The sequence below is a fragment of the Rhinolophus hipposideros genome (genome assembly GCF_964194185.1).
Source record: "Rhinolophus hipposideros genome assembly, chromosome: 20".
NCBI lineage: Eukaryota > Metazoa > Chordata > Mammalia > Chiroptera > Rhinolophidae > Rhinolophus > Rhinolophus hipposideros.
In genome coordinates this window covers 13778262-13795787 of record NC_138066.1, presented here as the reverse complement: position 1 = coordinate 13795787, position 17526 = coordinate 13778262, and the positions used below count along the sequence as shown (strand labels likewise).

Below are 17526 nucleotides of genomic sequence, written 5' to 3'. Positions count from 1 at the left end.
GTGACAGTGCATCCAGCAACCCCAAGACCCCGGATGGTGGGCACTCTTCTCAGGAGATAAAGTCTGAGACCTCATCGAATCCCAGCTCTCCGGAAATCTGCCCCAACAAGGAGAAGTAAGAGTGAAGGTGGGGGAAGGGATAGCTTTAGCCACTTGGAGTTCTGGGCTATATCTCCGCTCCAGGCACCTTTTGCTTCGGGAACTCCCTGGAACACAAAAGCCAACAGGCAGGGGCATGGGGGCTGCTGGTGGGCAAGCTCAATCTCTGTGAGGCCTGCCCTGCCCTGCCCTCTGTCCCGGCGTGTGACCAGGGCTTGCCTTTCTGTTCCCTGCAGGCCCTTCATAAAGTTGAAGGAGAATGGTCGAGCCAACATCTCCCGCTCCTCCTCCAGCACCAGCAGCTTCAGCAGCACGGCAGGGGAGGGCGAGACCTTGGAGGAGTGTGACAGTGGGGTAGGTGTGGCCCTGTCCAACTCTGGGGAGCGGGGAGGGCATCCTGCGCCCAGCCAGATACCCGCTCTGTGTATTAAAATAGCTACTGTGGGCACAGCCCCATCCAGGCTCTGCAGATAAAGGGGAAGTGTGGAAACTCCACCCTCTGGGAGCAGTGCTCTGTGGGGGCTGCCCTGGCATGACATAGGAGCAGGGGTAAAGAGTCAGAGGCCAGGCAGAGTGGTGTCCCTGCCATGGGCTTCCTGGCTGGAGAGGAGAGGGGTCAGTGCCTCATGGGGATGGGTCAGGGGCACTTCCTGGGGGGTGGAGGGGAGAGTTGGAGGCAGCAGAGGAAAGAGCGTGTCCAAGTGGGGAGTGGAAGGCAGGCACTTTGTGGGGTCTGCCGAGGCGCCAGCCACTCTGGGGGCTGCCGGGGGTGGGGCTGGTCTCACTCACCCGGCCTCTCTCCCCAGAGCAGCCAGCCGTCCACAACCTCACCCTTCAAGCAGGAGGTGTTTGTCTACAGCCCGTCCCCGAGCAGCGAGAGCCCCAGCCTGGCAGCAGCCGCCACCCCCATCATCATGAGCCGGAGTCCTACAGGTCGGTGTCATCTGGTGTGTCCACGTGACCACAGGCAGGCGCTGGAGCTGTGCCCTGTCCACTGCTCATGGGGCATGTGCCTCAGGTGTACTAAACTGGCCCGTTTCCACCCCAACCCCAAAGCGAGAGGCCCTTGAGCTCTGTTAGCTCATGGTATCTGTTCATCAACCGTAAGAGGCCTGTGTTTTTGTCCTCTCCTTACTCGTGGGGAAACTGAGGCTCAGAGAGTTCAGTGATTTTTCTGGAGGAGTTGGGATTGTGTGAGTCGAACGCTGAGGCTCTTTCCACCGACCCCATCACTGACTCAGGGCCGCCCTGCCACGGTGATGGTCCTGAGTATACGAGGATACGAGGTGGTGAGAGTTTTGCAGGTAGAGGGGACAGCATGGGAAGCAAAGGCCTGGAGGGATTCGAGAGACCGTGTTCTGGAATCACACGTGGGTCAGTGTGGCTGGAGTTTGTGGAGGGGAAGGGTGAGAGAGGAGACAGCAGTTGGAACACCAGGCTGAGGCCACCATGGAGACCCTGGTGAAGTCACTGGAGGGTCGTAAGTCTTGGAAGGTTCTTAAGTAGAGAAGCATCGTCAGGAGTTGAGAAGGGCTATTTTGGTGGCGGCAGCTGGCTGAGTAGAAAAGACTGGTGGGAAGCAGGTACAGGGAGTGAGATCAGTGAGGGTTCACAGTGAGCGGTGAGGGGTGACAGGCCATGGACCTGGGAGTGTCTGGAGCAATGGGAGAAGCATGTGGATTCAGGAGATGCTAGGGAGGTAAAATCTTTCGGGCTCAGTAGTGTGGGTTCAGGGAGAGCAAGGAGCGTGGGCCTCTCGGGGTTCTGTGATCCCTGCAGTTGGGCAGAGTAGGAAGAACTGGCTCTGGGGAGAGGGTGAAGGGTTGGCACCTGAGGGGTATCCAGATGGATGTGTACGGTAGGTACTGCTGAGCACTGTGGGTGCCTAGAAATCAGAGCCTCGGTCTTGCCCTCGGGGAGAGCAGCCCCGTGTGGGGGCATGCACAGGACTCTGGAGCCTGCATCCTAATCCTGGATCCCCTACTTACTAGTGGTGTGACATTGGACAGGTTACTGAGCCTTTCTGTGCCTCAGTTTCCCCAAGCAAAATGTTGGGAGGGGAATCGTTTCTCCCCCATGGTTGGTTGTGGGAAGATTAAATGAGCTTATGCTTGTAAGAAACTCACAGCTGTCAACCTAAGTGTTTGTTAAATAACAGGAATAGGACGGTAGTATAATCTGTGGCTCTCAACTGGGAGTGATCTTGCTCCCCAGGGCACATTGGGCAAAATGTCCTTTTGATTTTCTCGACTGTGGGAGGAGGGTGCTGCTGGGATCTAGCGGGCAGAGGTCCAGAATGCTGCTAAACATCCTACAATGTGCAGAGCAGCCCCCACAGCAAAAAATTATCTGGCCCAAATGTCAATAGGTTGAGGGTAGGAAACTGATCTAAATGATGGAGACACAGACAGGGCCAGTTCAGGTGCTTCCTCTCGCTCGGCTCCCTTTGGCTGGGCAGCTGTGGAGCTGGGTCGTAATCCTGGCTGCCTGGACAGGCCCACCTTTCTGAGCCTCAGTTTCCTCATCTATAAAGTGGGGGTAGTCATACAGATTCCATGATTTAAAAAAATAAGGTTTAATTAACTATTGAAGAAATGAATGAACGAATCCATAACCAAGCTCAGCTCCTACTTGGTATTAAATAAATTTCCAAATAAATAAGGTTTTGAGTAAAGGGAGGTGTAACGCGTGTCTGCGACTTGCTGAAGGTCACCCGGAGAAGAAGGGGACCTGGGATGGGCCTGGTAACTCCTGCCTGGTGCTTACTGCATCCGCCGTGGCCCCCCACCATAGTATTTAACCCTGAGCGGCCGCCACCTTTCACCCTCAGCCCCATGGAAGTTGTGCTGGGACCCACTGGACCATCCTCACCCTGCGGAGACCTGGAAACCTGTTTTAGGCTGTTCAGCGGCATTTGGGAAGAGACAGGGTTAAGGGAAGGGAGGTGGCCTGGAAGGGCGTGACATCGGTCTTCCATGATCTCAGATGCTCTGACCATCCACCATCCCATCATTTCACACCTGGGCTCCCTGGGGCCCTGAGAGGGTTGTTGCGGAGAGGTGCTCACGGTGCTTGGTGGGGCTGCTTGACGGAAGCACCACGAGTAAGTCAGCGGCTTCTGGCTGGAGTGCACTGAGCTGTAGGCTCCCTCCCCGGGCCAGAGGAGAACCAGAAAGCCAAGTGGTCCCCTGTCAGTGGTGTGCTGGTAAATGTGTAACAACGGGCTCTCCTGCCACACACACACACACACACACACACACACACACACACACACACATTTACTGTAAATTTTACTGATGTAAAGGATCTGAAACACAATTTATAAATAATGGTAAAATATACAATATTCTTCCCTATAAATCCCACATAGCCAACTGACGCTTACAGACACTATTATTGATATTTGCCTAAGCTTTGTATTTGTAGAAAACTTAGGCTGCAAATTACAAACAGGTGTACTTCTGACCTGAATGGTGATTGATATTATTTTGTCAGTGACACAAGGAACTTCTTTGCAGAATCGGACAATAGTTTTCAAATATTGGTAGAATATTTAATCAGTTATTTTTGTGCTGTTCACAATGTAATACCTATAGGTGCAACACAGTTTCAAGTTTTAACCCATTCTGTTGATGTTTTCTCCATTAATTTCTTAAGTCTAGACAACAAAACAATAAATGAAGCTCTGATTTGTAGTGTTTGCTGATTTCTGTGGCCTTAATACTCCTACTTTGACTGATCTGAAGCTACCAGTGTGACGTGGAGTTGGGAAGAACTACCAGACAGATACAATAAACACCAATAACCTTAAGAGAATAGATAATAGTAAAACGTAGTGAACTAACTAGGAAGTGATGACTTTTGAGTATTCAGTACCCTTGAGGAATATCATTTATTATAAGTTTACATAATTTAATTTAAAAATGTGTGTATCAACCAGCTCACAACATTTCTAAAAATGTAAGAGTTGGCTCTCGTGTGAAGTGGAGGGGACGAGGCCCCCGTTTCCTGGCCTTCCTGGCAGGTTCCTCCACAGTGACCTCTCTAGTTCCACCCTCTCTTCATGGGCATTCCTCTTTTTCCTAGATGCCAAAAGCAGAAACTCCCCGAGGTCAAACCTGAAATTCCGCTTTGATAAGCTCAGTCATGCCAGCTCCAGTGCGGTAAGGACTAGGGGTAGGGAGGTGGCAGGGGGAGCCTCCTGCCCCCAACATTCCAGCCTCTTCCAAAAGCCAGACTTCCCTCCTGGGGGCACATCCCACCAGGAGAAGGAAAGCTCTGGTCAGATCTGGGGGGATGCTGTGGGCCCCCATATGGTGCAGTCAGCCACCTCTGCCACACGTCCTGTGTTGGAGGCACATCCTGGGACACACACAGGTGTGAGCTCGGGACTGTTGGCTTTGGGGGCTTCTGGTCTCTTCCTGAGCTCACCGGAAAGCTGAGAGCTGAATGCACAGAAGCTGCAGTCGGTGGGGGTTATGTCATCTAGTTTTATAAAATGCTTATGTGGATTTTTCTTGAAACAGGGTCACTAATGTAGAAGAGGAGTCCTTCACCTGTCAAAGGTGGGTCAAGTATTTGTCCTGCTCTGGCCACATGGTCTGATAACCTGAGAATGGCCAGAGATACCCTCAGAGCTGGGGAGGGTCAGTCGCCTTTTCCAAAGCCTATGATGGGGAAGAAGGCAGGTGGCCTCAGGTGTGGATGGAAAGGGTTGTCCTAAAGGATTGCCCAGACTCACTGAGTCCATCTCCCTGCCCCAGGGGAGTCTGGTTGAGAGGCAGGGGCCGGAGCCCACCTTCCTGGAGTGGGGAGCCCTCAGTTTGCCTCCTCGCCTCTCTGCTCCAGGCAGCCTTTCCCTCCTTGTGTTTTTGGCCAGGCTCTGGGCTGAGATGTGTCCTCCCTGCACATCCACACGTGCCTTACCCCCTACACATTGTGCGGGAAGACCCGAGGGAGGACCTCCGCTCCAGCCTCAGCCAGGGGAGCTTGTGGTTCTCAGCAGAGCAGGGAGCATGGGTCCAGCTCACCTCATGGCCTGAACTCCTGCTACTGAAGTTACTAAAGACCCATCTGAATTTCCACCCTGCCACGAGGCTCAGGGGTGTGAGTCCCAGTGGGAATCAAGGGGAAGGGCAAAGCTAAGCCCATTTTATAAATACCTGATCTACGAAAAAAAAAAACACAGAAGAGAAAATGGGAATGCTGATATTGACTTCCAACTCTCATCCTGTACTTCGGATGCCTCAGTTCACCAAATTCACGTTTATGCCCAGCTTCTCAGGCTGTAGAAATCTGGTACCCTTGTAGATGGCACCCTCCTGTCCTAAGTATCTTCAGTGGTTTTGGCCGTGGACACATGGGTTCTCCCTTCCTTCCTTCACCCACTGTTTGATTATCATCTTCCTGTTTGTCTCCTCCAGGGAAGCTCTGATTCTGTCTCGGAGAAGGCTCCTATTCCAACATTTGGGGGTGTCATCCACTACTCTGACTGTCCCAGGCCTGCTGCCCCACTGGCCACCTGCCCACCAGACCAGCTGTCTGTCTCAGTGTCCAGACCTGGCCACAGCCCTGCCTGCCTCTTCGCCAAGACACCCTGCCAGCCCCTCCCCATCTCTGGTCCAGGCCTCCTTCCTCCAGGCTCCCCTGCTCCTGACCACCCAATTTGCTATGTGTCTGGGTCATTTGTCATCTTGTTTTGTCTGCAGAGGCAAGAGTTGGGTAAGGGGTGATCTGGGTACTGGTGACTCAGAGACTGGAGAGGCAGAGAGAGCGGTGAGGTGGGGAGCAGAGGCTGGCAGCAGGGCTGCACCCGGGAAGGACAGTGCTGTATCCTGGAGGTGGCAGGCACAGCGAATGAATTTAGTGGTAGTGGAGGAAGCACTTTTCCAGAAGCCAAAATGTGTAGCTCCTCGAAGTTGCCCTGATAGAAATCAGCTCTGTTGCTCCCATCTCGGGAGGTCCCAAACATCCGTTTGCTTCTGTGCTAGGAACTTCGTACCCATTTGCTGACCTCAGGCTGCAGGCAGCGTCCGTGCCTGCCGCCCGTGTGTCTTGAGCAGCCCAGTGGTTGGAGCTGAGACAGAGCTGGGTGTGTGTGGGAGCGGGTGCCCCTCTCTTCCTTCATGGCCTAATTTTGCACAGGCTCCTGATTGTGGTCGCTGTGGGACCAGCCTTGTGTCAGTCTCTCCCCTTGGAGCAGATGTTGTTTTCATGAAGGGACGGGCAGAGGGGAGTGAGAAGGAATTCTGGGAGAGCAAGCCAGTGAGCGCTGGGGCCTTGGCTGAGGAAAACCTCAGCCCCGAGGGCTAGGCCGGGATCCAGGTCTCTGGTTGTGGAGATTCGTGGGAGCGTGCCTTGAGCCTACCTCTTAGGTGAGAGCCGGAGACGTGAGGTGGGGATGGCTTGTCAGGTTTGGTCAGGCCCATGTGTGGGTGGAGAACTTGGCTGTGGCGAAGGAGCCGTGTCCTGCATTTTATGTTCCTGGCATCTGTGGGGGGCCCAGTGCTGCCTGGGGGTGCTCTTTCGAGCTACTGTGCCCTGTGGCTATATCAAGGCTTGGTCCCCCAGTCCTCCTCTTCCCCTCTCCAACTGTGAGTCCACGGGCAGTTGTCACACTGGTGGGATTCCTGTAACCTGGGCCCCGTGGGGTGCAGCTCAGACTGTAGACTGCTGCCTGCACCCTCGGCCGTGCCACCTTCCCTGGGATGAGGCAGCTCGCCTCTGAGCACAGCCCGCTCCTCGCTTGTCACCCATCCGAGTCTGCAGGGCGTTTCTGCTGATTGGCCCTGGTGGGGTTCAAGGCAGGGCGTCCTCCCAGTAAAATATCGAGTCTGAAGAGCAGACCCTTACAGGTGCTGCAGCGTCAAGTGCATATGGGGCCTCCGTGACGCCGGGCTGCCAGGGTGACGCTGGCTGCGCCCCTGCTTTACTGAGCAGACGACGAGGATTTCCAACCAAATGCTTTATTTGCATTGGGAGCTGGGTCTATTCCCAAGTCAAGGCACATAAACGTTATACTTGTTTTTGGCTGATGTGACAATTTCCCCATCGCTTTTGCCATGAGAGCAAAACCTCGATCCTTCGTTCCCCACTCACCTGGACGTTGTGGGATCCTATTTGCAGGCCGGTGGACCTCTCCCCTCACACTATTTGGGAAATTGTTTACTTAACGTACTAGTCCAGTAAAATTTATTCTAGCTAGAAAGTCAACAAATGTCTGTTTAGCTTTTATGAAAAATCTCTAGAGCAGCACCCATGGCTGGAATGAGGCCCGCGGATCCTGGCAGCGTCCTGTTGGCTGGGTTTCTGAAGGAACTTGGAAGGTCAAACTGTATTTCTGTAAAAACAATTCCAGGGCTCTGGCTTGCTTCTCTGGGGAGCTGGTATTTACAGCTGCTTAGTGGTCGTGCTGTGTTGTGTTGTGCTCTGGGGGCCCCCTGGGGTTTCCAGGTTGCCCCCACTCTATCCTACTTGGGGACCTCATCCCAATCTCCCCCTCCTGCTCTGGCCGCTCTCCCTGCTGCCCCCACCTCCTGGGAGGGCTCTGCTCCTGCCTGTGAGCCAGTGGCCAGGATGGCTGGGGATGGCCAGGGAAACTGAAAGGTGCAGGCTTGTGCCCTAAGAAGCAGCCCTGAGAGGTGGTGTCTACCTTCTGTTTGCTCATGGGGGTACTCTGGGCAGGATCTGAAATGTCCCTCCCTCTGGGTCCTGTGTCACCATCTCTAGCAAGTCCATGCTGTGGCTTCCACAGTGTACCTGCCCTGCCCCCTGAGGTCCCGGAGCTGAATAGCACCGAGCAGTCTCAGCTCACCCTTGGGGACCCTGGGGGCAGGCAGCTTGCGTTCCTGGATGCTGCTTCCTCCGCACTCCCTTTGCATCTTCTCTGGCCCTAAATGTCTTTTATTGCTGCGCCCAGTCTTAGGGCTCAAGGGTTTGCTCACGCTTCATCGGTCCTGGTGACTAGACTCCTCCTGGTATTTGGTGCTCATGCTGGTGTTTGAGGTGTCCTGCATGTCATCTGGACACAGGGGAAGTGTTTACTGGACACGTCTCTGGCTCTGGGAACTGCCTGACTCTCGGAAGAAACCATACTTGTCACCCTCTAGGGCACTCAGATGCTGCTGCTCGCTTGATGCAGAAAGAGCTTGAGATAGAAGGTCACAGCGCGAGTTTCTGTCCACACTGATCAGTGGAACATGGTATTTCTTGAAAAGCATTTTGGGGTCCAGCCTTGACACAGGGCCCTCTGGGCCCCTCTGAGCATCTAATCCAACCACGTCATCTCCCAGATGAGAAACCTCTGCTCCAGTGAGGGGACAACAACTTGCTTGAGGTCATATAACCAACTGGTGGCAAAGCTGGCCTTAGAACCCACAACCCAGGGCCTTTGCTTTGGCACCACCTACATGGTTGGTTAAACAAGTGGCTGCATTTCTTGGGACCTGAGTTTTGTGGAAGCCAGTTAGCTGGTGTCTTGGCACTGACTGGGAGAGGTCAGCAGTCAGGGTGCTGGTGGGGCCTCAGTTTCTCTTCTTTTCCTCAGGTCGGATATTCTCTCGGATTTCTTAGTGAGGGCCCTGGGGTTCGAATGCAGCTTGGGCAAAGGAAATGAGGAGGGAAAGAGATGTCAGTGGGCTGTGCCTCAGGGCTGTCGGCTCTTCCACTCTGGTCTATGAGGGGGATAGAGGCCAGGGCAGAGATGCAGTTAACCAACCCTTGGTTTCCCCTTTTCAAGTTAAAAAGTGTAAAAGAAAACTCTTTGGTTTTCCTAGATCCTTCAACAAGGGTGGTTAGATTAGTAAAAATGTGGACTCAAGTGATGAGGTGGGACAAGAGCCTGTTTCCATTTCTTACCCTGACTGTTCAAGGTGCCGACACAAACACTACCTTCTTCATTCAATTCGGAGTCAACAGAGACAGGTCTGTTGTGGGGGAATGGTTGGGATTCAGGTCGATCTTACGGCTGCAGGTGGCCAGCAGGGACCTGGCCAGTCAGCCATGCTTGGGACCCTCCGGCTCCTCCCCCAGCCTCTCGCCAGCCACCCGTTTCTCAAAGGCAAGGGTGGGTCAGTGGAGTTTGTCAAGGTGATCCCTGCAGCCTGCTGGGGGGCTGGTTGGGGCATTCTTCTACAAGCTCTGATGCCTGTTTTACCCCCAGCCCTTTGCCCACCTCAACCCCATGTCGCCCTGCTTTCAGTTTAGCCATGTGCCTCTTTGGGAGGAAGGAGACAGGCCCTGGGAAGGCCAAGGACAGTGGAGCCCCGCCTAGTGAGAGGCTGTTGGGGCAGTGGCTCTGTCCTGTGCCTTACCATCCCTGGGGAGAGGCTGTTTGGCCGGAAGACTGGAATTTAAATGCCATCGTCGTTGATATTGTGACATTTCCGCTTGGAAGGGTCAACCCCTCTTCCCGCTCCTTCGCATGTGTGCCAACTACCCCCTGTCCTGGCGTTCTTTCACACTCCAGCCGGGGAGTGCTGGCGTTTCAGTGTGAGGAGATTCCTCTGTGTGGTAGAACCTAAGAAGTGTAGCTTGGAAATGAGCCACTTTTGTGATGGTGAGTGTCTTTTTTCCCTCTTCCTGAGGTGATTTGTAGACCCTGACTGCCTATGTAATGTAAATAGTGTACATTTAATTTATTGCTATGGTAGCACATTGTATTTGTTAATGTATAAAACAAATTCTAAGGTCAACAAATGTATATTTTGTTGCTTAAATGTGTCTTTGCAAAAATTGACAATAAATAACATATTTTGTGTCCATCCGTGTTCAGACTTCTTTGCCTGGGGCCCCAGCCCTGACCTTCATCTTGTAGTTCACCGGAGGTTGAATACTGGCCGCCCATGGGCCATATCTGACCTGTCGATATGTTACGTTGTTCTGAAAAGTGTTTTAAAATCTTCCAGTTAGTTGCTGATGTTTAAAAACTGACCACAATTAAACTTTTTTTAAAAAAAAAAAAAACTAGATACATCACAGAAAATTTGAATTTTCTGCTTCTCTTAAAAATCAGATGCTGGATCCACTCCTTAGGAGTGGCACTAATTGGTCAGAGGGCACTAGTGGCTACCCTTGTGGGGGGACCTGAGTGCAGCATTGTCCCCCTCATTCCCTGAGGGTTATACCTGGAGCATTTCCCTCATACCTGCTATTTGCGTGGCCCCTGTGGCCGTCTGAGCTTGAGACCGCTGCTCTTCACTGATTTGTCTGCAGCCTGGGATTTTCTTCCTTCTGCCGACTTTCTTTCCAAATTCCCAGTTCACTTCAAGGATTCTTTCATGAATAAATAAATGCCTTCCCTCCTCTCCCCTTTGCCTCCTGAATGGCCGCACTCTTACATACAGACGCTTTGCTTACAACATTTAGATGTAAGTTTAGAAGTAATATCTGTATTATTTTTTCCTTAAGAAATTTGAAAGCAAGGACCAGGCCTTTATTTGCTGGGACTTGGTTGTGCAATCTTGGGCAAATTACTTAACTTCTGGATTTGCATTTTTTAAAAATGTGTAATTGGAAAACTAATCCACATGAAAAGCATGAGGATAAAAGCGAATTTATAACTTGGAAAGAACTTGGGAAAAATAATGGCAAGTGTTATTCAAGCACCAGAGGTTCAATATTTGTTATCATCCTAACAACAGCAGCAGCTGACATTTGTTGAATGCTTACCAAGCACGTAAGTGTTGAACATATACATATCTGCTATAACATGATAGATTAGATCCTAAAAATCACAACACTGTCAAATTGTGTAAATGGAAAAAATAGGGACATACCACAAAGTTTGTCAGTGACATATAAAAATAAAAATTCATTCACTACTCAGTGAAAATGGTAGCACAGTTTTACACATGCTAAATGATTAAGAAATACAGAAATACTACAATAGATATGGCAATGTACTTTGAAACAGACCTGAAATTTGACTGTGGAAGCGGGCCGTTGAAAAGGTTGCCACTTTGTGTGTTGTTGCGAAGAAGTGGAATGAGAGGTGTTCTGAAATCGGCCAGCAGTAACACCAGATGTGGATGGGCATCGCTCATAACTCAGAGTGCCGAGGTAGCTGGTGGATGTTGGAGGTGTGTGCACGTGGGTTGTGTGTGTTCCTGTGCAGCTCAGTTCAGCCGGGTGTGCTTTTCTGCATTCACCTAATGTCTCTCATGGAAGAGTTGCATCATCAAATGCGCAATTTGTGTGATATCAACTTTTCTTATATCAATTACATTGGACCAAATTCCCATTTTCAAAACAAGTATTCCAGGAGAACTGACTGTATTATCTCATTTAGTCATCCAAACAACCCATTAAAACGTGTGGTTGTCTCTTCTTCATTTAAAGAATCAGACTCAAATTGCGGTTTGGAATCCAAATTTGATGTAGATTGACATGGATATGCTAACCTCAATATGAAGGTGTGTTTCACACCATGGGGTTCCAGATACACAGGGATGTGCCACGTGAAGGGCATTCCTGCCCTCTTCGGTTTCTCTGCCCAGCTGGGAGCCGCAGCCCTGGAACCTGCTGTGTCCTGGGCTGCTGTCATCACACTCACGCTATGTCATGTCTCAGCTGAGCCCATGGCTTTAGGGCTCCTGTTGCTCAGAGTTTTAGATTCCATCTGTTGCGTTCCCATTGCTGCAAGTGAAGCTGCATCTTTTACACAAACGGCCCAGGCCCATCTGAACCTCATGGTTTGGCTACTTCCTGGATTCAAGCCTTCTTCCCAGGAGTTGGGGGGTAGCTGGTTCCCAGGAGCCTTTGTGGAGGCTGAATGTTTTCTGCGTCTGTGGGAAAGTGCTGCAGGAGGCATGGGCAACGTTCAGCTGGGCCACTTCCTGTCCCTCCAAACCTTCTGATTCTCTGAAGGCCATGCAAGCTCACCTTTCAGTCTAGGGCTGTGTTCACGTATCTCCACTAGAAGGGGCACTCCTCCAGGTCAGGGGCTCATTCTTGGGGCTCTTGAACCTCCCCACCTCAGTGTCCAGCAGCTCATAGCAGTCATTGAACTTCTTGTGGGCCATTTTTCTGCCTGCCACGTGGGGAAAGGTTTTCCTGAGCAGATGCTCAGGCCTGCACAGTTTTTCCTTCAATCTCGTTTTTCAAGTGCCTGCTGTGTCCAGTGGTGCTACCAGCTGTGCTCTAACCAACCCTTTGCCCGTTGGGTAGCTGGCTCCAGGAACAATTCACAGTCCAGTTCTTTAACTTTGCAGTAGATACCTGTTATTAAAACAGTGTCAGTTCAGTTCAGACTCAGTTCTGTTTGTTTTAAACTTCAATTCACATTCAATTCAAAGCCCTCCCCATCAACCCTCTGGGCCAGGCTAACCTGGTGGGTCCAGTGTCTGGTTTGTGGCAAGGACCCCCTCCTTGACCTAACTTTTGTCAAGTTCCTCTCTGTACTCTTTTCAAATAGGTGTCCTCTTTGGCCTGTCCTTGTCCTGCTAAGCCTAGTTTTAGCAAAGAATCCCGTTAAACTGGTTTGTCAAGGATCTCCCCCAACCCTTACTCATCACCTTTGATATCCAATCACGTTGCTCTTCCCCCACTCTTGATAGCTAACCAAGTTCCTCTTAGTAATTTTCCATGCAGTTCCTCCTCCTACCTGGTGTCTAGAAATCCCCACTTGTGCCTGTTGTATTTGGAGTTGAGTTTAATTTCTCTCCCCGATTGCAATAGTCTTGAATAAAGTCTTCCTTGCCTATGGAACTCCTTCCGGTGTAATTTTTCTTTGGCAGGTGGCTGGCCTACCCTCATGCCCAAGTCCCTCCTTCTCTGCACGTTCACGCCAGTGTTGGGGTGAGGAAGAAAGAGGCAGAAGAGATCTCTCATTTTGAGACTGCCCCTGAAAGAGCACAGTGTTAGTCTGCGTACTCTGAGAAGCGGACACCAAGACAGGAATAAGGAATTTATTAGAGGAAAGGCCTGTGAGAGGAAATGGAGAAGGGACTGGGAAAGGCTGGAGGGCTGTCAGCCTCTGATACAGGTCTGAGCCCAAGTGAAGGAGAGATGAAAGGAAGCAAGGTTGGGTGGAGGCATCTTCGATATCAGTCCAGTTCTAAGAAAAATTCAGCAAGGCTGTTGGGGAGTCCCCTAGCCAAAGGTGCCTGCCAGGGGAGTGCTGCATATCACAAGAATGGGCCTCAATGTACTCCGCCTGACAAAACCCAGTCACTGGGTGAGAGCAGCCTGTGGGAAAACTGGCTGTGGTGCAAGCTGTGGAACACAGTGATAGATTTCAAAGCAACTGGGGCCATTGGTCAACTATGCCTCCTGCTTGGAGACGTGAGAGGCACATTCTCATGGTCACCACATGAACTTGCCCCAACTTTGGTTGGTTACAGTTTCCCCTCATTTGCAGATAGGTCCACAGTAGTGCAGCGGGAGGTGGAAGCCCCCCTTTCTCTTGGTTCTCTCTGCCTCTCTGTCTAATACCAACCCTCCAGTGGTTCATGTTGCTTAGCTGGCATTCAAATGCTGATGTTTTGTCACAAGTCCCCTGCTATGAGAGATGGGCTCAGGCTGGGCCCGTTTCTCCCCCTTCCCCAGCTTCTTCTCAAAGAAGTCTACCTTGCAGCCCTTGGTTCACGGTGTAAGCACTTCAAGCCCCACCACCTCCTGGGTGTCCGCTCAACTCTCAGGATGTTTCTTTACCCCCGTCATTCCAGTGGGAAGCAATGTCTGCTGCTCTGTGCCACAGCCTAGCACTCTTCACACTGCATCTACCTTCTCCTTTCTCCAGATCCTAGCTGTGACAGGTAGTCTTGGCAATGTTAAGACAATCACCATACCATGACTCATTGGAGAATGTGTTTGGAGGACGCTCGATCTTGTAGGAATAGACAGAGCCATGTCAAATGCTCCCCCTCCTTTGTAGAGTCAGTCCTCTTTCACTGGCTGGGGAATGAGGTGGGGTGTTGATTTTATTGCTGGTTCTGATGAAATGGTGCCTCTCAGCAAGCCTGGTGGGGCTCCAAGGCTGGCTCCAGTGACTCCAATGTTTCTCTGAATTAGAAATGTGAATTTCGTGGATTATTGCTATGGCGCATTCAAACATCTGCCCTCACACATTCAATGGTGCACATTGTGTTCCTTTGGCGGACACCGTTTATGGGAGCCAAGGTTCAATTCTAGAGAGGAACTCTGAGACACAGCTGTGACACCTAAAGGCAGTGATCGGAAGGGGACTTCTGGTCGCCATTTCTTCAGGCAGAGGTAATACCTCCTGGAAGTATATTTTCTACCTGGTTCTTTGCATATGGAAACACTATTATTTGGGGATATTGGCTTTTTACCCAGACAAATCATGCTATTCTCTTACTGTTACTAGTAGTTTTCAATTGACTCTTTATTTTTTCAAGCATACAATCACATCATCTCCATGTAACACCTTTTTGCCTTCCCTCTTCCAGTGCATGGTAGCATAGAGGATGTTATAGTCTGATGCTAGCATAGAGGAAAGTTACAGTCTTTTTTCCTTTTATTTCTTTCCCTCTTTCTTTCTGAATACCCACACACAACACATTCCACACACATGTATATCTTTCTTCCAGATACCTTGCTGAATTCTCTAGTTTTTATTGATTTTTTTTTTGGATTTTCAAGTATAAATCTTTTCACCTGAAATTACATTTTGTCTTTTTTCTTCTTTCCAGTTTTAACTGCCCTGCTCCCTCTAAGGCGTTATAGCTCAATCAGGCTCTACAAAACATTGAATGAAATGGTAAGATCGGGGGTATTTATATGCCCCTTAACTTTGCTAGGAACCCTTCTGGTGTTTCACACAGTGTTGAAATTGTGCTTTTGAGTCTTTATTAAATTAAGTTTTCTTTAAATTCCTAGTTTACTGAGAATTTCATTTTTGTTTTTAAACCCAGTAATCGATGTTAAAATTTATCAAATGCCTTTGCTTGTCTAACGATCTGATTGATCATTGTCACTGTGCATTGTTCTCTTAATGTAATCCTGGACTTCATCCTCTGGTATTTCGTTTAGATCCTTGCATCAAATACCTTTCACACAAGAGAGAGCCCAGGCCGTGGGGAGCAGGTGCCTGGTGGTCGTAGGTAGGATGGCCTGGGACTATTTTGCTCCTGGGTGGGCGGGGTGGGTAGGCTGGGTCATTCTTTTTTCTGAATTGCGGGAACGCTAGGAAGGTTGGAAGAGTAGGGTTTTTTTGCATGTAAGAAGACGCTTATTATCTCTGCCTATCCGCCACTGGATGGCGCGAGCAACCTGTGGAACTTGTGGGTAAGCTCAGCGGCGGACTGGGTAATTAGAACGCCGACCTTTTCATTGGCTGTTTCTGCGGGAGTCCCGCCTTTGTGGTCTCCCCATTGGCTGTCAGCCTCAATTTTTCTTCTTACTTTCTTTTTGTTGACATAACTGCGTTTTCTTGTCCCAGACCGAGGTCAAGCGACATCTCCTGGCCCCTCCCCTTAGCTCGATTTGCTTCTCTGTGCTCTCCCACTTTCCAGTGTTTATAGAATACTGCTGTACTTGGTCGGTGCTGTACAATAGTATGAAGTGTATTTTGCACCCTGAGTGATGAACTCTAGAGCAGGAACGGACTCGGGACTACCTGACAAGGCAATTAATTGTGGTTTTGCAAGGGGAGCACCAACAGCATAAGTCCACTAGGTCAGATAGCAGTGATGGGGTTATTTGTCTACAGGTGGGAGGGAGAGAGTATGGAGGGTTGGGTTGGAGACAGAAGTGCTCTGAATAACTAGTGAGATCTGGGGAAAACTGGAACACTCAGGCCCAGAAGGCCAGCTGCTGAGGTCTCTTATCCTGGCCAAAATTCTTATCTAGACCCAACTCTTATGTGGACCCAACTGAAAACAGTGCAAAATGCAAGCCATATTAACTTCCATATTAACTTCCACCCCTACCCCAGTGGTGATATGCAAAGAGACAAAGGACAATTAAATAGGGAATCGCAGCTACAAAAATGAGTATGTACATTAAAAATCACCAGCCCTTTCAAAAGAACGAAATCCATGAAAGTGTCATGATACAGACAAACAAAAAGAAAGTACTTACCAAAGAAATAGATCTAATAAAGCATAAGAATAGGATTTTAATACAAGTGTAAGGGTATCTTAAGAAAAGTTTGGTAGGGTAGCACATCCATGAAAAAAAGACAGTGGTGTGTAAAAGAATTGATTAGCAATCTTGCAAATGGAAGATGTAATTGTTAAAAAAAGAATAAATGGTCCAAGCAGCAGAAAAGACCCAGCTGATGAGTAAAGTGGTAAGGTGAAAGATCAAGCTGATGATTTTTCCTAAGACATAGAGGTAAAGAGATGTGAAATATGAAAGATTTGAGCGCAGCTAGCTGGTTCACTTCCAGCTATGATCCTAAGTCAAAGGGTGGAAACTTTCTAGGCTCTATTCATAAATGAACAGAGCCTTCTCAACTCTTTTTATTTTTTATGTACAGGAAGTCCAGTTCCAGATCCCACTGACAAGAGTCGTCTGACTGCAACTCTTGTCTCCATGGGAGTTAAAATTCCATCTTCTAAAGTTCCCAGTAGTCCCAGAGGCCACACTGATTTAACTCCTTACTACTAAGGATTCACTTTCCACTTCTGGCAACTGGTCGTTTTTCCTTCCAGGCTTTCAAACTTGACTATTTTTAAATTAAAAGTATATTATCCAGACTGTCTATGTGTTTGGAGGGGCAAGAAGTATGTTTCCCACATCTGATCATTCTTCCCATTTGGAAGTCAAACCCAATGGCAAATCAAACTTTCGGATCATTTAAAAAAAAAAAGAATAATTTCAAACATACAATAAAATATGAGAAATAATTTTAGACATATAAGTACTCCCTACAAAAATTAAATGATATTAATTTGTTACCTTATTCTGTCACTTCTCTCTCAAAAAATGTTTAAAATGTTATAAATGCTACTAAAGCATTACCCCAATTCCTCCCCTGCCCCACCCCGCTCCATTCTATCCCCTTTCTCAAAGGAACCATTTTCCTGAATTTGATGTGAGTCATTTTCAAGTATGTTTGTATTTTAGGAGACAGTTCTCAAACTTTTGGTCTCAGGATACATTTACACTCTCAAAAATGTTGAGGACCCCGAAACCCAAAGAGCTTTTGTTTACATGGATTGTATCTATCAATATAGCCATATTAGAAGGACATTTTAAATATTTATTTATTAATTCACTTAAAAAACAATAATGTGCCCATGTTTCTATAAGTAGAATTTTCAATGAAAAGTAATATATTTTTCAAAACAAAAATTTAGTTGAGAAGAATGGTATTGTTTTACAGTTTTTTCAAATCTTTTTACTGTCCGGCTTGATAGAAGAGAGATGTATACCCATCTCATATCCGCTTCTGTATTCTGCAGTGATTTCTTACTTTGATTGAAGTTTATGAAGAAAATCCAGCCTTATGCAAATATGTAA

The 17526-nt window shown here is 49.0% G+C and overlaps 1 protein-coding gene across 8 annotated transcripts in view; it reads left to right on the top strand.

Moving 5' to 3' along the window:
• RAP1GAP2 (RAP1 GTPase activating protein 2) overlaps positions 1-9860 on the top strand; it is a 211920-nt gene extending 202060 nt beyond the window's left edge. For 7 of the 8 annotated variants that reach the window (XM_081027059.1, XM_081027062.1, XM_081027064.1 and 4 more), the window contains 6 exons: positions 2-115; positions 336-453; positions 906-1032; positions 4186-4262; positions 4626-4664; positions 5523-9860. In XM_081027059.1, coding sequence (XP_080883185.1) covers positions 2-115; positions 336-453; positions 906-1032; positions 4186-4262; positions 4626-4634 — 445 coding nt within the window. In that variant the 3' untranslated portion in view covers positions 4635-4664; positions 5523-9860. The remainder of the gene's footprint in view (position 1; positions 116-335; positions 454-905; positions 1033-4185; positions 4263-4625; positions 4665-5522) is intronic. The other variant, XR_013991821.1, reaches the window with a different exon arrangement.
• The last annotated feature ends 7666 nt before the right edge of the window (positions 9861-17526 follow it).